The sequence below is a fragment of the Mirounga leonina genome, unplaced genomic scaffold (assembly GCF_011800145.1).
Source record: "Mirounga leonina isolate KUSES-001 unplaced genomic scaffold, KU_Mleo_1.0 Mir_125, whole genome shotgun sequence".
Lineage (NCBI taxonomy): Eukaryota > Metazoa > Chordata > Mammalia > Carnivora > Phocidae > Mirounga > Mirounga leonina.
This window is the reverse complement of record NW_023270305.1, coordinates 8762395-8784104: the sequence shown is the minus strand read 5'-3', so window position 1 is coordinate 8784104 and position 21710 is coordinate 8762395. Positions and strand designations below refer to the sequence as shown.

Sequence of the window (21710 nt, the reverse complement as noted above, 5' to 3'; positions counted from 1 at the left end):
CGAGATTTTCCTGCTAGGCCAGTGGAAACAATAACTACTCCCAGTTTGGGCATTGTTCCCTCCCAGTCCTTTCAGGTGGTTCTTTCCCCAGCTTCTGGTGGTGTCCGACATGATAGTGCCAGTTAGTACTTAGCTGGAGCTGAAGAGAAACCCTCTGCTGATCTCTGGAGCTTCCTCCCCACCCCCTCTTTCAGCCGCTCTCTCCCCTCCACTACTCTGCCCTACAAAACCAGGGCACTCACCTCCCCAGAATACCAGCTCGGTCTCCTTGTTTTACAGTGTGTCCAGAATTTGTTTGAATCAGCGGTGGTAAAGTGACACACATGGAGAACTGCCTTTGGAGTAAGAGTTTATTACCTACAGTTCCCAGGAGGAGACAGGGTAGAAAGAAGGCATGAGGAAAGTGCAGGATGCCAGGGGCCACCTTGTTTGGATGGAGAGATTATTGACACTGATTAATTCCAGACAGCAATAGAAAAAAATATAAGTTTTCCAAAATTTTAGGTACAGCTAACCACTTGGTGAATAAAAACAGAATTTGTGCTTTCAGACTATTTAGTGAAAAGAAATTTTTAAGAGATAGTAAAGGGGCATGTGGCTGGCTCAGTCAAAAGAGCATGCGACTCTTGATCTTAGGGTTGTGAGTTCGAGCCCCATGTTGGGTGTAGAGATTACTTAAAAAAAATAAATGAACTTTAAAATAAATAGGAGAAGAAAACATCATTCACTAAAGGGAGTAGAAAGGAGAGTTGGAAATCAAAAGAAAGCAAAGCATATACAAAACAGGATGACTGGAGTCAGACCACATCTCTCTTATATTAATATATGTGACTGTGTTAAGTCCCTTTATTTAAGAGATACTTTCAAATTACATTTTTAAAGAGGTCTGCTTATGATTTCAAGAGACATACTTAAAACAAAATGAGGAAAGATTGAAAAATAAAGAAAAGGACACATATATCAGGCAGATGATGACAGAAAAGCAAGCAAAGTGACAGTAATACACCAATCAAAATGGAACCCAAGGCACACAGCATTTAATGAAAATTTGCAGACCAGTACAAGAAAGCTACATAAATTCACATTGTCTCTGATTCTCTTCCTCTTTCTCCGATATGTGACATCTTGAAACTGAGAGGGTCAACTTTGCTCATTATGCAGTCAGTACAATGGAACTAACCCTCAGTAAAAACTCTTAGGGAGCCTTTAAACCTATTTTAAAATAAACATTCATTTTAGTTGTAACTTTAAAAAATAAATAAATAAAAGGTCAGGAAAGTTTCACATTAGTAACTGCATGCAGTTTCCCTGGTATACATGAGTTAGCTGTAGAAGTGTGTGCTTTTACTCCTTAAATCACAAAAACACATCGATCGGGTACACCATACCATACCCCATCAGCTGTGGTGGCTGACATTCGGCAGTCCTGTCGCTGCTGTGTGCCACTGTCGAGAAAGGCAGGTGAGGGGAACATACCTCTCTTGGCCTCAGTGACACCTCACATCAGCAAGACAGTGCTTGCTGAAAGGAAAAGGGGGAACAGGAATTAAATCCAATTAACTTGACATTTGTGTTCGTTCTCTGTATTCTAAATGTTTGACTCTTTTTTTTAAATGTAGCTAATGTTGCCTACCTTGGGGGCCAAGAAATGATGAAGGTGGTGAAGAGAGACAACGAAACCATAAAGACATACTTACCTAAGGTAATCACTTTGGTGCTGCAAGGAAGTAAGTAGATGGGCAGAAATATTTACTGAGCATGAAGTGCTAGAATTGGTTAAGAGTCTGTAAGACCTCAAGGGTTTGTAGATTTCACATAGAGTTCTACTTCTAGTTCAAATAAGGCAGATCTTGAAAGTTGCATAGGAAGTAAGTAAAGCTGACTATACACTTCAGTATATTCTTAAATAAAGTTTACCACCTGTTTTTGTTAGGTTTGTTTCTAGAATCAGTGCTTCTGTCTAGGGTCTTATACTGAGGAGATCTCAATAATATTTATCAAATAAATGAGTTATATCAAAATGTGAGTAAAACACTGGACAAGAACTAACATCACTATGACCTGTTGACTCAGCCTGTCTTTCTTTATTCTCCAGTGCATTAGAATAGGAATGTTCAGCTCTGACACCAAGACCAGATTTCTATACAAGGAGGTGCAGAAAGGCAAAGATTGAAATATTTAGCATTTGGGAGTTACTGCTCCAAACATTAGCATCTTTTTTTATTTTATTTTATTTTATTTTATTTATTTATTCCAGAGAAATAGAGAGCATGGGCAGGGAGAGCGGCAGAGGGAGAGGGAGAAGCAGACTCCCCGCTGAGCAGGGAGCCTGGTGGGGGGCTTGATCCCAGGACCCCGGGATCATGACCTGAGCCAAAGGCAGACGCCCAACTGACTGAGCCACCCAGGCACCCCCAAATGTTAGAGTCTTACACAAACACATTTGGAAGCACCAATCTCTGAAACTGTGAGGGTACTGTGTTTGAGAATATGTCTAAGAACCCTAGAATTGGTGGCTCTGGTACTCCCATGGCATCATTTGTCTGCTGTCCATTCTGAATAGGATAGAACTGAACTGTCTAAATATGATAGCCACCAGCCACGTGTGGTTCTTTGTGGCTAATCTGAAAGGAGATGTGCTGTAAGTATAACAGACATATTGGATTTCAGAAACTTAGTACCCATAAGAGATAAAATATTTCAATAATATTTTTATATCGATTACATGTTGAAATGATAATATTTTAGACTATTGGGATAAATAAAATAGACTGTTAAAAGTAATTTCATCCATTCTTTTATACTTTTTAATGTAGTTACTAGAAAGTTTTAAAGTACATATGTGCTTATATATTTCTGGGGGGCTGTGCTAATCTAGAATCTAGAGCTTTACAGTCAGTGCTGAGCTGTGACATCTGCAGGGCCCAGTGCAGTGAGCCCTGCTGAGTAGTCAGCTCTTCCAGGGCCCAAGAACCTACAGTCTGCAAGTCATATCTCAGATACCCTCCCCTTAGGTTTAGAATGTCTTCATAAACTTTGAGACATTTGACTTCAACTTGCTACAGTGTTAATTCATATTTCTAGAACCCAATACAATTATCTTAAAGCAAAAATGTATATGTTCTCTTAAAAAAATATTTTCAGAATATTGATCTATAGGAGCTTCACCCGGAGAGGACTTTTGAAAATCTGTGTTTGACTTACGGCCATAGTGGTCATCTTTTTCTAGAACAGCATTTGGCTAGAGATTGAAATTTTGAAGCCAGAAGGAAACCCTCACTAGCTGAATGGGGGAGGTTGGGGCCTCAGAAAAACACTTTTCTCCAGGGCTTTCAGCTGTTTCCAGTCACTGAAGGATGTAAAAATACAAGAAAAACAGTATTTTATTTTTCAGCTAAATTATAAGTGAATTTGTTTCAAAAATGCATTTAAGTCCTCAAGGCCAGAAGTTCATAAAAACAACTCAATTCCCAGTTAATAAGATGCCCACTTCCAAAATTCACACTTGCAGAATGACTAGACCCATCATGTGTCGAAGCCTGTCTTACCACCTGTGGAAGCCAGCTGCTATAAAGTACTCATCATTTCTGGATTCTGTTTGTATGTTGTGCTCAGAAAGAGGTCAAAAGAAGGTGCTAACTTATTCCTGTCCTAAGTTAAATCCATATGCAAGTGTAATCATTCCCAGATCGAAGTCTGCTTATGGTAACTGTGTCAGGACTGTAAGTTCACAGAAACTTTTAAAAGAGAAATGGGGGTATAATGGTAGATGGCAGGCCATTTCAAGGTTATTATTAACACAGTCACAGGAATAAACTTTTCCAACTACAGAGAATAGTTTTGTTTTGTTTTTTGAGACAGCACTAAAGGGACTTGTGGAATTTGGGAAAGCAAGGCATTGTTTAGTTTAATGGTGCAAAACTACCTTGCCATTAATTGATTATCCTTTGTACCGGCTCAGTTTGATCTCTCCACTAGAATAAGCAAAACGAGGTACAGAGAGACAGAAAGTTTATTACAACTTTTTGTTTCTGTAATGAAGAAAGAGGAAACATGCTGTAATTTAATATTGGTGAAGGTTGATTCAACAGACGTCCCAGTCTGCTTGAGAAAATAAGGAAACTTGGAAGGGCACATAGTCTTAGGAAGGTGGTGGGCATTGCCTCTTGCCTTCCAAACAATCCTGATAAGTGTTTCAACTTGAAAACCGATTTCCAAGACTAGACATATCCCTTCTTAGATACTCTGGTCAAGGATACTTTGTCCCATTTCAGCCGCAAATATAGGGGTTCAAAAACTTCCTACCTATCCAGGACTGTCCCGTGTGGAGACTCCATGAACCACATATTTTGTTGCAAAAATACTTTAAGGTATCTCAATTATTCAACAAATTTTAAAACAGTTCTGAAAAATGTGTCTTTGTGCCATCTAGTCAGGAAGCCACAAGAAAGTCTAAAAATAGTCTCTCTACTACATCATGTGGACGGCTTTGGGATTCTTTCTGATCCCCTAGAAAACTATCATACCATAATCAGCAGGCTTTGGCTCTACATTGAAATTTTCTACCACTGGATTTCCATTGTCCATGTGAAGAGAACTTTTATCTTCTTGAGGTAAATGGGCCTTTTTAACTCTGAAAAATCTACTGGGCTGATTGCCTGCCTCCCTCCCAGGTCTAGAGACATTATACACAGTATCAGACAGTTGCATTTATTAGCAGTGCTTCAGTACTACATAAAGTTGTTTCCCTTTCTTGGAGCAAATATACCAGACTCATAGTTGTTTCTAAAAGAGTGTACCATGACCTGTGGCATCATAGGTCGTGTTCTGTCTTCACCGGACTGAATCCTACCTGTCCTTTAAAACTTGGCTCCAGAGGCGCCTGGGTGGCTCAGTTGTTAAGCGTCTGCGTTCGGCTCAGGTCATGGTCCCAGGGTCCTGGGATCGAGCCCCATGTCGGGCTCCCTGCTCGGCAGAAAGCCTGCTTCTCCCTCTCCCACTCCCCCTGCTTGTGTTCCCTCTCTCGCTGTGTCTGTGTCAAATAAATAAATAAAATCTTAAAAAAAAAAAAAAAAGGGGGGCGCCTGGGTGGCTCAGTTGGTTAAGCGACTGCCTTCGGCTCGGGTCATGATCCTGGATTCCCAGGATCCAGTCCCGCATCGGGCTCCTTGCTCAGCGGGGGGTCTGCTTCTCCCTCTGACCCGCTTTCCTCGTGCTCTCTCTCATTCTCTCTCTCTCAAATAAATAAATAAAATCTTTAAATAAATAAATAAATAAAACTTGGCTCCATTGTCATCTCCAAGAGGCCTTCCCCAGCCCCAGCCCCTGGTTTTGGTTAGATGTCCCTCCTGCAGCTTCCCTGGCTCCTTGTGTAGTTATGATATTGCATTTTTTACACAGTATTTAAGTAGTCAGTTTGCCCCTCTTGTCTACTTACAGGTCAGAAACTATGTTTTTCTCATCTTGGTATCTCTAAAGACTCAGAACAATGTATGATACCTGCAGAGTTAATAAATAAGTTAATGTATACTAGATGGATGGATGGGGAAGCCATCAGGGTATAGATTCTAAGCCTTTTTTGTGCCAGGGGTCTCTTTGTCCCTCTCATGTATGGACCCCTACTCAGAATAACATTTTTAAGTATGTAAAATAAATACATGAAAATACTACCAAAAAAAGCAATTGTATTGAAGTACAGTTATCACAATAACTTAAAAAAACAAATTTATGGTATATAGTATGTGCACCTTTATTAACACATTAAATAATGAGATATAATAGAATTAAAATTGTAAATTTGTAGCAATGAGCATAAATAACTTTTTAGTTATCTTCAAGTTTCCTGTGATTTGAAAATTTCCATAGTTTTATAGGTAACAAAATATAGGTGTTACTCATACAACTATTGTTTGTTGCCTATATTCCTAATTGAAGGAAGTACGAAATTATAGTTAGAGGTTAGCAAAAATAAAGATGTCATCTGTTTCCCAAGCAAGTTTACATTACCCCTCCCCCGCTGTCACCGCGTCCACATGAACTCACGTGGACCCATAGATGCCCCAGTGAGGAGGCCCTACTCTTGTGACACCCACAGACAAGGTTAGGCAGCATGATGGTGTGGCTTGGGTGGTGGCAAATGTTACACTAAAAAGATGAGGTTATTTTGAGCTGTTGGGGAGCTAGTGCATGGTTTCAGCAAAGGGGTAATGATCAGGGTGATATACAAAATGTTTGACCACCATCTGACATAGCGACTTACCTATCCAAGCCTGTGCCATCCGTGAACAGCTAGCCAGCTGAGAGTGACCAGTTCATATCAGTCATCCCTAGGAATGTGGCTGGATTAACAAATGAGAGGGATTATTGGGGGGGATGTCTGGAAAATATTAGAGCAGAGGGAAATTTGAGATAGGGAGATCATTCAGAAGGCTTTTACAAGGACTGAGGCAGTGGGATGGGGGTGGAGAGGAGGTAGGATAGGGAAGATTGAGGAAGTAGAATCAGAAGCACTTGTACTAATAGGACATGAGAGAATGAGAAGGAAGAGTCTCAGATTATGTTTCCTATGTAGATTGGTAACAAGATAGGGAATGTGGGAGAAGTACCAGCAAGTCATGGGAGGTGGTTGAGAAAGTAGTTCATGTGGGTACTTGGTTTGAGACACCTGTGGGACCCCCAAGCGGACACATGTCTGGCAGGCAGCTGGACATATGGGTATGAAGCTTAGAATGGTGGTCGGGCGGAATTTGGATTTGGATATAATGAGGACAGACTCGAAGCCATGAGCCTGGGTAACAGTAACAAAAGGGAGTAGTATATGGAGAGAAGACATCTAAAGATTGATCCTTGGGAGCACAGCTTAAAAGGTTGGGAGGAAGTAGAGGAGCTAATGAACAAGACAGGAGTGGAGGGGGAGGGATGGGAATGAGAACCAGGAGAGAATAAACCCAAGTAAGAGAATCAGCTGTACCTTTTCGCCACCCCAGTCCCATTTCTTTGGGGAGCCCCTGGGGTATGTTCTGCTTTATGAGCCACCTGGTGTGTCTGAGGCAAATAGGTCAGCATTCCCTTGTTCTGTCATTGTTCTAAACTGTAAGGGAATGTATGTCTCACTCACAGAAAAGTGAATTAGTGTTTGGTTTAGAAACTTGAAGTTTTCATTTAAAACTCACTTAGGAGGGAAATTCTAAACTGCCGTGACCATCTCTGGCCTAGGCATATGGAAACAGCTGGTCTGTGCTCCTGCCAGCCCGAATCTGAACACCACTGTCAGTCGGCAAGGGTCTCAGATCATTCCCGGCAAGAACACACGAGGTGCAGCTTTGTGACAAAGGCGGGCAGCCGTTAAGGGGCCACCTGCAAAGTGGTGCTGTCCCTGCCCCCAGGGGGCCAGGCCAGGGCGACAGGGAGGTTTGGGAAAGGGGCAGAATGTCCTCAGGAACAGGAACCCCTCTGCTATGGCTCTTTCTTGGCCCCCCTGAGCCCAGAGGTGCATGTTGCCTTTGGGAACCTTGTGCAGTTGTTTGCAGACTCAGGCATGTAAATCCTTCGGACACGCACACGTCCTGCTTAGCGGGGCATAGGAAGTCTGCCTGCACCAGCTAGCCAGGACTGCCTTCCGCCACGCCTCTGTCTGAAACTGATGGTGTTAGTTCTGCCTGTGTCATCTGAAACCTGTTCAGAATGTCATAATCATCCTGGAAATACATAGGTTTGTTTTTATCTCAATCATTTGAGATTGCAAGGAGCTGGTGTGTACTGGGGAGCAGTCTTCTGAGTCGCAGCCTGGGCAGCTGGACATATGGTATGAAGCTTAGAATGGTGGTCGGGGCGGAATTTGGATTTGGATATAATGAGGATAGACTCGAAGCCATGAGCCTGGGTAACAGTAACAAAAAGGAGTAGTATATGGAGAGAAGACATCTAAAGATTGATCCTTGGGAGCGATCAGTTCATATCAGTCATCTCTAGGAATGTGGCTGGATTAACAAATGAGAGGGATTATGGGGGGGGCGGAGCTCTACCACTGGCTTACTTATGGAACCTTGATTAAGTTACGTGACCTCACTGTGCCTCCTTTTTTCATCAATAAAACGGTTTAATAATAGTATCTAATAGCATACATTTGTTCCAAAAATATAATGCTATAATTGATGTAAAGACCTTTCAAGAGTATCTGTCATGGGCTAAGCACTCAAAAGTTTATTATTATTATTACTATTGTTATTATCATAAAGTTAGTTATATCCTAGATATGCCTCTGAGTGCTTTAAAAAGACTATTTGCTTAACTTCTCCCCCCCCACACACACTCCTTCCCAGATATTTTCATTCTGCAGTGAAAGATTTTGGTGATATTAAATATATAGCCAAGAGACCCTGGAATGCCCAGCCCCATTCTAGGTCACAGCCACTGCTCCCCTTGAGATGCCTAAGGGAAATGTTGTACAGGAACAAACAGTGGTGAAGGAAAGTGCAGGAGTACTTAATCTTTACCAGGACTTGGGCCAGTACCCTCGTGCAGAGAATTCAGATGAGCTGCACTTGGCCATTTCTCTAAGTTAGTTAAACAAGACCCTTGAGCACATCTGCCAGTTTCCTGAGGCATATGACTAGGGAGAAACAGAAACAAGAGGATAAATTTGTTCCCGATGCCTCATACTCTGTAGCCTCACCAGAAGAAAGTTGATGCCTCAGGTCAGCTTCTTACTCCAGTCCCGGTTAAGAAAGAGACAAAGCCAGTCACTAGCTTGTCCAGTGCTTTCCATTTGGGAGTGTGTTCTGGCCCTTTACACTTGAGTCACACAGAAAGGAGAGAGCCTCACTGTGCAAGCCTGTTGATGCTCAGTTGTAGCCACTGGAGAGGGGTCCAGTCAGTAACCCACTGGCTTTTCTCCTCCTCCTCCTCCACTTCCTTTGGTGCCTCGAGTCCCACCGCTCCCTGAGGTGCCTGCGCAGGGAAGAGGGCTCTGGTCATAAAGGATTGTGTTGTCACCTCCATCCTCAGCCACGTTTCTTCATCTTTGGGGATTTTAATTCTCATGTTCTCAAGAATGATAATTGAGCCAATTCTGGATGAAAGGAAGAAAGGAAACAAGGTAAATTGGAAAATGAATTTCCTAAACTATCTCCCTTTCTTTAGCAATTCTTCAAGTTCCTAAAAAGCGTTGCTCAGAAAGACTGCAGTGAAATTGTAAAGCTTAGTGACTGCTATCCGTCTGTTCCCAAGAGGAATGTGGTTTTTAAATAACAGAAAAGAAGAGGCTTATGTTACAGAGTAGGCCTCTTCTGCGGGTGCAGGTCTGACTATCCAGGGAAAACAGCAGCCTGCCCTGGGTTCTCTGCAGGGGTGGAATACATGGAGGAGGGTTAGTACCCTGAGCCTGGGAAAGCTGGAGGGAGGGGGGGATGCAAACAGGAAAATAAAGGCAGGACAGGGAGATCTAGCTGGGGGGTACCTAGATGTGCAGGTACTGATTTGACCCCTTGGTAGGCAGCTAGCTGCTTTGTATCTGATCTTTGGCTTCTTTGAGCATAAACAAAACAAGAACAAAACAAAAAAAAACAGACCCAAACCTGTCAGGTGGCAGTTATTTCTGAGAAGGAGAGGAAAAGTGGAGAAAGCAGGAATGACAATTTTTCTGACTTCTCAGAGCATGAAGGAGAAAATGTGTCTCTTCCCTGAGCATCTACACCATTGCTCTGTGGTTACTCTCGCAATGCAGCGGGCTTCCCCTGCGGCACTGCGTGACAGCTCAGCACTCTTTCTAAAGAAGTCGGCTTGTACACGTACTGGGCACCCAGGGAGCTACAGCTCTTCATGGTATGCTAACAGAGGAATCTGCAAAAGCAGCCCAGGAAAGCAGGGGGTCTTATCTCTGCTGCTGTGAGAGCCCGGGGGTTCCCCCTGTGAACCCTACCAGGAGGCGAAGTGACAGTCTTCGAATGCTGGTGCCGTCCTTCATTTTAGAAAACAGTCAACCAGGAATGCCCAGATGGCACTGCAGTGTAGGTTCCAGGTCTCGTTAATAAGTAAAAGTGGTGAGAGTCACCTCAGCGAGCCAAGCGTGAGTGGTGGCTTGAAGACAGGGGCTGTGTTTCACTGTGTATCTGGTTGACAGCTGATCTTGGATCTTCCAACCAGTGTCTTTCCCCATGATCTTCTCGGGAATACAGCATGTCTGTGTGTGTGTGTGTGTGTGTACTATATGATAATAATGTATATAGTAAAGCGCTTTGCTTTAGGCTTAAAGAGTGTATAAGGGGCGCCTGGGTCGGTTAAAGCAACTGACTCTTGATTTCAGCTCAGGTCATGATCTCGAGGTTGTGGGATCAAGCCCCATGTCAGGTTCAATGCTTGGCAGGGAATCTGTTTGAGATTCTCTCTCTCTCCCTCTGTCCCTCCTCTCCCGCCAAAAATAAATACATCTTTTTTTAAAAAAGGAAAGAAAGCATATAATACTTATATATTTTCTGAGCCTGACATATCAAAAGCAGCTTATCAGAAGAAAATATATTTTCTTAAAAATTAAAGTCATGTGGCTGCTTTCTCCTCTGACCTGAGCACAGCTCCTACTGTAGGGAAGAACCTAGACAGATGTTACCCCCACAGGAGATCCCCTTTGTCTTCATTGTCATCAGCAGTAGAATAGCAACTGCCCTTTAGAGTGTTTACTATATGTCAGGTACTTGACACGCTTGTTTTCTGATCTTACCATCTCACACTTTACAGAGAAGGAAACAGGCACAGAGAGGCTAAGAAATTGGCCCAAGATAATAATGCTAATAAATGGAAGAACCAAGATTCCAGTCGAGGCAGGTATGGCTCAGGGCCCAAGCTCTCAACATTGCACCCACTGCACCATTCTCCCCCTGTAACTGCATAATGAACTTGAGCAGTTTCACAGATTATTTTACCATAATAGAACATGAAGGCTTTATGAGAAGCCCTTTCACTCTGAGTATATTAGCCCTGAAATACCATTTACCCCTCTGCTCAGGTGTACGCTCTATCATGAAACAGATTGCCTGAAGACCACTTGAAGAGAGGAAGTTCAATTTGTTTAACCGCCAGGAACTAGTTTATACCAAACTTGGCTATGTGGTGAATTATGTTCTAAGGAGCTTCTCAAATTCAGCTTATCTGTAGGGTTAACAAAATGAATAAATGAATAAATGAATGAATACGTAAATAAAATAAATTAAATAAGTAAAATTAAATAAATAACATTCAAAGACTATGAAAAACTTCCTTTTATTAGACCTGTGATTCCTGTAATGCCTATAGTTCTACTGGATTGTTGAACAAAGAGAAGTAATACAATCAGAGATTTTTTTTTCCAGTTTTATTGAGATATAATTGACACAAAACATTGTGTTAGTTTAAGGTATACAACATGATGAATTTGGTATATGTATATATTGCAAAATGATTACCACAGTTAAGTTTAGTTAACATAATCACTTCACGTAGTTATAAATTTAAATGTCTGGTGATGAAAACTTTTAAGGTCTACTATATTAGCAGCTTTTAAGTATACAGTACAATACTGTTAACTATAGTCACCATGCTGTGCATTAGATCACCAGGACTTATTCATCTCATAACTGAAAGTTTGTACCTTTTGACCACCTTTACCCAATCCCTCCCACCCCTGTAGCCCCCATCTCTGGAAACTACCAATGTGTTCTCTGTTTCTAGGAGTTCTCTTTTTTTTTTTTTTTTTGGTAGATCCCACCTATAAGTGAAATCATACAGTATTTGTCTTTCTCTGACTTACTTCACTTAGCATAATGCCTTTAGGGGCCATCCATATTGTCACAAACAGCAGTATTTCCTTCCTTTTTATGGTTGAATAGTATTCCCGTGTGTGTGTGTGTGTGTGTGTGTGTACACCACCAGATAGAGATTTTTGTGCTTTTTTTCATGTTTATTATTTTAAGATAAGTCATTGAAAGTGATTTTTATTAGTTATTAGCTAAATCAAATATATAAACCTAGGTCATAAGATGGTTTCTAGCATTTCTTTTGTTCTTAAAATAAATCCTCTGTTAGTAATGCATAAAAGCCAGCAATACAAAACGTGTACTAAAACAAAGCTTTGTTGACTCCTTCAGGGCAGAATTCGGGTTTTCCTACGTTGGGCTCCTGTAACAGTACCTCTCTCTCTGCCTATTGTGTTGAAGGGCCAGTTTGTACATGCCTGTGTTTTTCCCTAGTCTGGCAGCTTCTCCAGGGCAGAGCTGTTTTACTCACTGGTGAATTTCAACCACTTAGCTAATACCAGATGGGAGATACGGTTAGAGTCATTTTTAGTGGGACTGCTTTGAATCTGTGAGTTTTAGCAGCAAAAAGTGAGAGAAAAAAACACCCACATGAGAAAAGACAAATGTGGTTTCTGTATGGTGGCAAACTGCAACCATTTGCAGGGACATTTCTGCAGGGACATATCTCCTTAGGGGCACACTGAAAGGTTAAAGGATAATATGTCTGTGAGCACAGAGACCATAGTAACCATAATTCCACCTTACCGCAGAAAACACGTGAGGAAAAGCAAAAAGCAGTCCTGAGAAGTCAGAATGTACAAAAACTGGGAAAATTAAATTTTGTGTTTAATAGAGAAATGGATTACTTAACATGACAGCAATTTGGAAACACAGAATAATTCCCATTCAATAATGTGTACTTCTTATCAAGTCCCATGCATATCAAAGCAAGTGCCAAGGAGAAAGAAACTACAGGAAATAATTTATCTTCTTACAAACCTTTCGATTTAAATGTGCCGCTGATAGCCTGAGATTCTCAGGTAACAATTCCAGTAATTTCCCAGCAGTTATCCCGCCCATGACATGCAGCGCCCTGGAACTACATAGACTGTGAAGAAGGATGTAAGTACAGGTGTTGGGTGTGCTCCTGCCCTTGCTGACCACACTCAATTCTCATAGCCAGTTTAAGACCCTCTCCCTCCAGTCTTTAGCTTTTGTGTTTTCATAACATGGGTCAGTTCTTTTTTTTTTATTATGTTATGTTAATCACCATACATTACATCATTAGTTTTAGATGTAGTGTTCCATGATTCATTGTTTGCGTATAACACGCAGTGCTCCATGCAGTACGTGCCCTCTTTAATACTCATCACCAGGCTAACCCATCCTCCCACCCCCCTCCCCTCTAGAACCCTCAGTTTGTTTCTCAGGTTCCATAGTCTCTCATGGTTCGTCCCCCCCTCCCAATTTTCCCCCCTTCATTCTTCCCTTCCTGCTATCTTCTTCTTCTTCTTCTTCTTTTTAACATATAATGTATTATTTGTTTCAGAGGTACAGGTCTGTGATTCAACAGTCTTACACAATTCACAGCGCTCACCATAGCACATACCCTCCCCAATGTCTGTCACCCAGCCACCCCATCCTTCCCATCTCCCAGCACTCCCAACAACCCTCAGTTTATTTCCTGAGATTAAGAATTCCTCATATCAGTGAGATCATACGATACATGTCTTTCTCTGATTGACTTATTTCACTCAGCATAATACCCTCCAGTTCCATCCATGTCGTTGCAAATGGCAAGGTTTCATTCCTTTTGATGGCTGCATAATATTCCATTGTATATATATACCACATCTTCTTTATCCATTCATCTGTCGATGGACATCTTGGCTCTTTCCATAGTTTGGCTATTGTGGACATTGCTGCTATAAACATCAGGGTGCACGTACCCCTTTGGATCCCTACATTTGTATATTTGGGGTAAATACCCAGTAGTGCAATTGCTGGATCGTCTGGTAGCTCTATTTTCAACTATTTGAGGAACCTCCATACAGTTTTCCAGAGTGGCTGCACCAGCTTGCATTCCCACCAACAGTGTAGGAGGGTTCCCCTTTCTCCGCATCCCTGCCAACATCTGTCGTTTCCTGACTTGTTAATTTTAGCCATTCTGACTGGTGTGCTGTGGTATCTCATTGAGGTTTTGATTTGGATTTCCCTGATGCCGAGGGATGTTGAGCACTTTTTCATGTGTCTGTTGGCCATTTGGATGTCTTCTTTGGAAAAATGTCTGTTCACGTCTTCTGCCCATTTCTTGATTGGATCATTTGTTCTTTGGGTGTCGAGTTTAAGAAGTTCTTTATAGATTTTGGATACTAGCCCTTTATCTGATATGTCATTTGCAAATATCTTCTCCCATTCTGTCGGTTGTCTTTGGTTTTATTGACTGTTTGTTTTGCTGTGCAAAAGCTTTTTATCTTGATGAAGTCCCAATAGTTCATTTTTGCCCTTGCTTTCCTTGCCTTTGGTGGTGTTTCTAGGAGAAGTTGCTGCGGCTGAGGCCGAAGACGTTGCTGCCTGTGTTCTCCTTTAGGATTTTGATGGACTCCTGTCTCACATTGAGGTCTTTCAACCATTTGGAGTCTATTTTTGTGTGTGGTGTAAGGAAATGGTCCAGTTTCATTCTTCTGCATGTGGCTGTCCAATTTTCCCAGCACCATTTGTTGAAGAGACTGTCTTTTTCCCATTGGACATTCTTTCCTGCTTCATCGAAGATGAGTTGCGCATAGAGTTGAGGGTCCATTTCTGGGCTCTCTATTCTGTTCCATTGATCTATGTGTCTGTTTTTGTGCCAGTACCATACTGTCTTGATGATGACAGCTTTGTGATAGAGCTTGAAGTCCGGAATTGTGATGCCGCCAGCTTTGCTTTTCTTTTTCAACATTCCTCTGGCTATTTGGGGTCTTTTATGGTTCCATACAAATTTTAGGATGATTTGTTCCATTTCTTTGAAAAAGTTGATGGTATTTTGATAGGGATTGCATTAAATGTGTATATTGCTCTAGGTAGCATTGACATCTTCACCATATTTGTTCTTCCAATCCATGAGCATGGAACGTTTTTCCATTTCTTTGTGTCTTCCTCAATTTCTTTCATGAGTATTTTATGGTTTTCGGAGTACAGATTCTTTGCCTCTTTGGTTGGGTCAGTTCATTGTTAATTGTAAAGAGTAGTAAAAAGAACTGATTAGGAATGTTGTCCCTGGGTTTATAACCCAGCTTTACAACTCGCTAATTGTTTGAACTTAAGCAACATACTCCCACTAAGACTCAGTTTCCTTTTCTGTAAAATAGGGATAAAATGCCTTCCTCAGAGTGTTGTTGTGAGGACTCCATGAGTACAGACCTTAGCACCTTATTCTCAGTTTTTATCAGTTCATTATTATGTGTTGTGATGGTAATTTGCTTTGACATATGGACATAACAGTAGTATACACTCTTAACCACCATGCTTTGGTGTCCAGTTCTTCCTTTCTTTCTACTTCACCTGTCTGCCCCCAACCCCCACTAGTACCTCTACACACCCCATCCTTTTTCAGTTTCCTGTTTAGGGTTACAGATGCAGAGTCTTCTGTTCAGATCTATTGCCTATGACTTGTAATCTATAGGGACGGGAAGTATCTTGAGCCAGTGTATGTAAAGGCATTCGAATAACCATGTGTTTTACTTGTAAGCCAAGATTTTCATAGAGGGCCCTTCAGTGAATATAGTCTGAAGAAGAATTACAAAAAAAAAAAAAAAAAAAGACCTTACCGCACCATCACTTAGAGATTTAACAATATCTAGCCACTCTAAATGGTTACTGGTCATGGAGGATTGAGAAATAAAATTAGATGAACATATGGGCAATCTGGAATCCTCACTATTAGGCCATCTTGAACACTTTGTGTTAAGGTTCCTAGTACATGCCTTGGGTAGCACATGCCCGAACTACTTGGACATGACTTGTTTCTTGATACCCGAAGCTAGGTGTAGGGTCCCTGGAATCCATGTGTATTATTCCTGCTCAGCTGTCTGACACTTTCATGCATGAGGGAAGGAATGGTGTTTCCCCAGTGCTGAGGCTCATCAAGCTGGACTTCTCAGGAGAGACATTTCAAGTGGTGATTGCCTCACTGAAAAGTAAATGCTGAGTTCGCCATAGAAAGAGTCTCTGAGATGTGAGGCAGAAGCAGCAGCGGGTGCAGGATGGTGATAGTCCTCTTCGTCGGAGAGGCTCTTTCTGCCTGGCCCTCCTTCCGGTTGACCCTTTCATAGTAGGGCTTCTCCCAGGACTTCACCACCAGCTTGTGCTGCTCTGAGGGCTCCCAGAGTGCCTCTCTCGGTGTCCAGGAATCTTCCAGCAGGAGAGTGCGCTGGAGCAGAGGAACACCCCTGACAGCCACAAGCCCAAGTCAGCATTTCCAGATTTTGCAGCACTGTTTCCTACTCTGAGGAAGTGCAGAACCACTGGGCACGATGACTGTTCCATACACTATTTCCCAGATAGAATTTCAAAGGTTCTTGTGGGTAAGGGTAGGACGTGGTGTAGAGAGAACCTAAAGTTATTAGCCCTGTTGGTAGGTAATTAATGCCTGCAGGCAGCTGGTCCTCCCAGGATACCTCAAAGGGAAGCTGTGGCTGGGTGGCCCTGGCGGGAATAGTCACCCACTGGCCGTGAGGACACACCACACCTGAGCTGTAGAGACACTGACCCCCGAAGGAAGGAACCAGGCCACTGCCGGGTCCTCTGGTCTCCAGCAACAGGAAGGACCTCACACTCTGGTACGAGCCATGGAAAAATGAATTTCCGTTTTAAGGCCTTTGGAGTGCCCAGAAATGGTTGCAGTGAGCAAAAACCAGGAGAATGGGAGGAATAAGTGAGCAGCCTATGAGCCACAGATCCTTTGCAGCATTCAAAACTAAGACCCCAGGTGACACCCAGAAAAATCTCTGTGAAGTAATTCATAGGAAGTCTGCACTTCCAGGTTTAGCTGTTAGTAATTGACTCTCTGGACTACTAAGTCACATATTTTCCTCTTTACAGTATTAATTATCCTTTTAAACATTGGTTAAGTCATAAGGGTATTGTAATAAAGACCAACGTTTTTATAAGCGCAGTCTCTCTTGTCCATATTCAGCTAATGGATTTAATGGCTGTTCGAGCAGAATCAGAGGACAGTAACATGTGCCCGTCCTGTCCTCCCACCTTACCTTGACTCCTCCAGCCTCTCGTCGCCATTGTAGCCAGAGTACGTGGCCTACTGTGCAGACCTTATCATGACACTTCATTGTGTGAAGTCCTGGGGACTTCCTCTTTCCCCCACTATCTGAAAGTTGAGCATTCCCATGAAACCTTTTATAAGTTGAAATGGCATAAAGCAAAAAAGCCATCACCTCCAACCTATATGGTGAAAATTTTTCGAGTGTTCCCAGACCCCAAAAATAAGCTCTCGTAGGCTTTTCTGATATCTTAGGACACATCTTGCTAGTGGGTGCACACAGTAAATTCAGGTAAAGCACAGATGCTTGCAGACACAGTTCAAAGCTCTGGTGGCTGGATGTGGAATGGCGTTCCAGGGGGGAGGTGCGGCGGGTGCAACACGCAGCCTCTCTACCTGCCCACTGCCAAACAAACACTGAACACTACTTTCACCTTTAGCCTTTATTCATAAAAGCGAAAATCTCTTTGGATTTCTTTCAGTTGGCAAAAATAGGTACTAACATAGGTATTTCATAAAAGCAAAGCAGCAGAACACAGACTTTGGAAAAGCAGGGGTTACCTGTGTATATTTGTGTGTGTGTGTGTATGTGTGTGTGTGTATCATGAGCAGGTCTAGATCAGTATCCATTAAGGGTCTTAATAATGTCTTCACGGAGACTCTGTCTCCATGCAGCTGCTTGCTCTCACCTGAAGTATGAGTATGTTACCTGCCCACTGAATCAACATGCTCTCCTGCTACACGGAGCCTATTCGTAGAAATGTTACCAGGGTTCTGGTCACTTTTCATCTGCTACATTGAGAAGCCTGAGTCTATCTGATTCATCTTTGGATGCATTCAACAAACCTATTGCATCTGCCTACCATGTGGGTGCATGGAAACGGTGAAGTGTGTAGTGAATGAATGGTCACTAGTCACTCAGTGTTTATGTCTCAGTAACTCGTCCTTGTCCTCACCAGTCATCTCTCCAGTGCCCATCCCAACCTCGATGTACGCAACTTGGCTGGCACGTCCTTTTAGTGACTCATGGGTGATCTCTCACATAAGACTCTCCCTAGATGGGGATGGGTTTCTTTCCATCAGATGCCTCTTAATTGGCTCCTGTACACCATGAAGGTCACGGCCTTGAGAGAGCCATGCTCTGGAGGGAGCCTGGGGACTAGCCTACAGGGCCAGGGATGCGAGCTGTTTTCAAAGCACTGCAGGTTGCTGGTGTCATGTTTGTGTTGGAAGAGGAAAATGTTTGCTAATGAAATGTTTTTGTCTTGCCTTTTAGCTTACATTTTACTATGGAACTACAGATGCTTGGTGTCCAACGGAATACTATGAAGACATAAAGAAAGATTTTCCAGAAGGAGATTTTCGACTCTGTGAGAAAAAAATACCTCATGCTTTTATCCTCCATTTTCCCCAGGAAATGGCTGACATGGTAGCTGACTGGCTAAAGGATGATCTGTCTAAAATATAAGTACTGACCTGGAAACATCACTGACAGATAATACATAGCAGCAGTGCTGTGCCTTCTCTTACTAGCTAGTAGTATCCTTAGTCGGCAAGTGTTCATTGTTATGTTTGATATTAGAAGAGAAAAACAAAAAAGAACCTCTTGGCTTACTATCAGCTCCCAGCTAGCTCCCCATACTACCGGCCGAAGTAAACACAATTGATGAAATACACCACAGGTTTAACAGCACATTTTCCAAGACTCAGGGAACACAGTGATCAGTGACCTAAACAAGACCCCTTCCTTATGTTTCCGTGAGATACGCCAGTGGCACCATGCAGTTGATATTAGCAGGATCCTTGCAGACAAAAGGAAGTCTAAATTTAGTTGATTTTAATCCACTTACCATGTACAATAGGCTCTCCTAGAAGAAATTATGAAACACCTACTAGAAAATGTGAAAGAGATCAGTGAATGTGAAGTGTAGAGTCAGATATGTAAGTGTATGAGATCATGAGGACACACAGTCCAGTAGCAGGAAGTGATGAGTAGTGGATCTTGGAAGTGGACCTGGGTCTCCCTTAAAGACAAGCTGAAGATCAGCCCAGACTAACTTTTTACAGGTCTTGGCTGAGGTCATCGGAATCAGGCTGGATACCAGCATGGCCTCCGTCACCTCCCCACTCCCCCTCCCTCCCCATTCCCACCTTGCAGCATGTCATGAACCACAAACAGAGCCGACATCAGTGGGGGAGGCACCACGTGTCTGCATCTCCAAGAAGTTCCCCCAAGGAGTGAGACTTCCTGATCTTCCTGCGTTAGACAGAGAATAAAGTTCACCAGACATTGCTTTGGCGAAGGAACCCGGTAAGAGTTGTTGAAGAATCCTGACTGCCTCCTGCCACAAGACAACCAGCAAGCTCTGTGCTGAGCCCTAGCCTGCCAGGTTGTGTGCTCCCTGCAGGCTCCTCTCCTGCAGGGCCAGGATGTGGAGGCCCTGGGTGTCCCAAAGCCAGCCTGTACCTGTCTCCTGGAGTTGTCTCTGCTGTGATTTTTCCAAGAAAACTACATTGAGGACCAGCTATGAGCCAAATACTACGCTAGGCATCGAGGACCGAGTTCTTAGCTATGTCATGATTTTTTCTTCTGAAAATCTTCCAGTAATTTTTGAGAGGGCATCTTTCAGTCGCTGAATAGAGAATTACCATAAATGAGTTCTACATTTCTGCCTTGGCTTTGTTAGTTGGAAAGAAATTGACTACTGAACCAAAATAAGCCATAATGAATTATGTAACTTCACCTTCTCTGGATGCCTTGAGGTCCAGTAGAGAAGAAGCTTGTTCTCCAGCCTAGAGTAGGCTCATAATATTTCTGCCTTCCCTAAAATGACTCAATCCTGGGACCCTAGGGGCCAGTAATTCCCACTGACAGCAGTGCTAGTTGACAGTTGATCAGAAACATTCAGTTTTCTCCTAGAGGAGACCCCTCATGGTGTTACCATTCCTTAAGAACAATAGAATGTTGTCCTTCCTTTCAAAGCCTAAAGCCCCGATGAAAGATCCCGCTCTGATATGCTGCCAACCCAGTGGTGAGTGTTGAACGAGTTACTGTCCCTTGGCATGGCTTCTGCATCCAAGCAAATGACTTCTCAGAGGGGAAGAGCCAAGCCCCAGGCCAGGAGTGCTCTTGGCCCTGGAGAGAAGCCAGGAGACACACACTGGCACAGGGCTGTACACAAAATCCTGATCAGCCTCTGTGTGGGGAGGCCTTCTGGAAGTCTCATTTTAGAAGCTTAGGATTCATGGCTCTGGAGTGCCTTGTGTATAGGAGATGCTCAGTAGTACTGACTTGAAGCATTCGAGCAAGTGAATCACACCTACTCAAAAGGATAACACCACCCCAGCTTTTCTTTCTGCATTACTTTATTTTACTCCGTATTTCACAAGTCTACATGTATGACATTGTGTCTTATTTTGGTTTTTCAGAGCTTAAAGAAATGATATAAAGTAAAAGATATGGGCTTTTTCTGTTTAGCATCTGATCACCAAATGAATTTGCAAAATAAATGTTTTACCAGCACTTAATGACTGCCTGGCCTGATTTCTGTGTTGGGGGAGGAGGGTATAATCTCAGCAGTCCTCCTGAGTTAGACTCAGGCCAAAGTCTCTCTGTTAAACTGAAAAGCCATTTTCTCAGTACGTCTTTTAGAGAAGGAAGATTCCGATTTTAGGAGATTGAAGTTCATTTTATTTCATTAGGAATTAAACAAAACACTAAATGTTCTCATGCATATGTATGAGGTGATGATACGGTATAAGAATTCTGGAGGCCTCATCATCTGATTTTTAGGCAACTTTCTCTAATTTTCCATGCCTCGGTGTCCTCACTTATAAGATAGGATTAATAATAAAGCATACCTCATATTGTTGGAAGAATTAAGTGGGATGATAAAATTAAAGCATTTAGTACAATTCTTGGCCGAGAGTATCTTCTCAATAAAGATTGGCTATAATAATTATTATCATTATTAAACATCATCATCATAAAAAAGAAAAGACTAAAATTGATAAGCAGTGGATGAAATTCATTTTCCAGAAGCATTTCTGCCTGTATGTACCAGTCAACCACACGGATTGTCCTTGTCAAAGATTTAGCTTCATAAGGGTTTATCTAGTGCTGAGTGAAAAGTCTAAGCTGGAGTCATACCCAGTGCCCACAGGTTGTTCTCAGGCTGCCCCGGGCCAGGGGACAGAGAGGATTTCCAGAGGCAGCTCCCATGGCCCTCTGGACTCGTGTCCGAGGTGGCTAGGGACCTCTCACCATCCACTTCTCCACCCAACCCTTGGAGAGCCAGGGACCTCCAAAGGCTTGATTGCTCTTCACCCTACATTATATTAAAGTTAATTCCATATTTTTTTTAAAGATTTATTCATTTATTTGAGAGACAGCTGGCGCAAGTAGGGGGAAGGGCAGAGGGAGAGAATCTTCAAATAGACTCCCCACTGAGGGCAGAATCCAACAAGGCGCTCAATCCCACAACCCTGAGATCATGACCTGAGCTGAAACCAAGAGTCAGACACTTAACCGATTGAACCACCCAGGCGACCAAAATTAATTCCATTAAAGGAGACTAAAAAGACATGACAACTTAATGTAACACTTGATTCTGGATCAGATGCTTTCTTATAAAAGAAAACATTGTTGGGACAGTTTGCACAACTTGATCGGGGTCTACAGATGAGCT

The 21710-nt window shown here is 42.6% G+C and overlaps 1 protein-coding gene across 3 annotated transcripts in view; it reads left to right on the top strand.

The window, feature by feature from the left end:
• Positions 1-20550, top strand: part of LDAH (lipid droplet associated hydrolase) — a 112704-nt gene extending 92154 nt beyond the window's left edge. For 2 of the 3 annotated variants that reach the window (XM_035000663.1, XM_035000662.1), the window contains exons 6-7: positions 1620-1702; positions 18299-20550. In XM_035000663.1, the coding sequence (XP_034856554.1) occupies positions 1620-1702; positions 18299-18490 (275 nt within the window). In that variant the 3' untranslated portion in view covers positions 18491-20550. The remainder of the gene's footprint in view (positions 1-1619; positions 1703-18298) is intronic. The other variant, XR_004678444.1, reaches the window with a different exon arrangement.
• The last annotated feature ends 1160 nt before the right edge of the window (positions 20551-21710 follow it).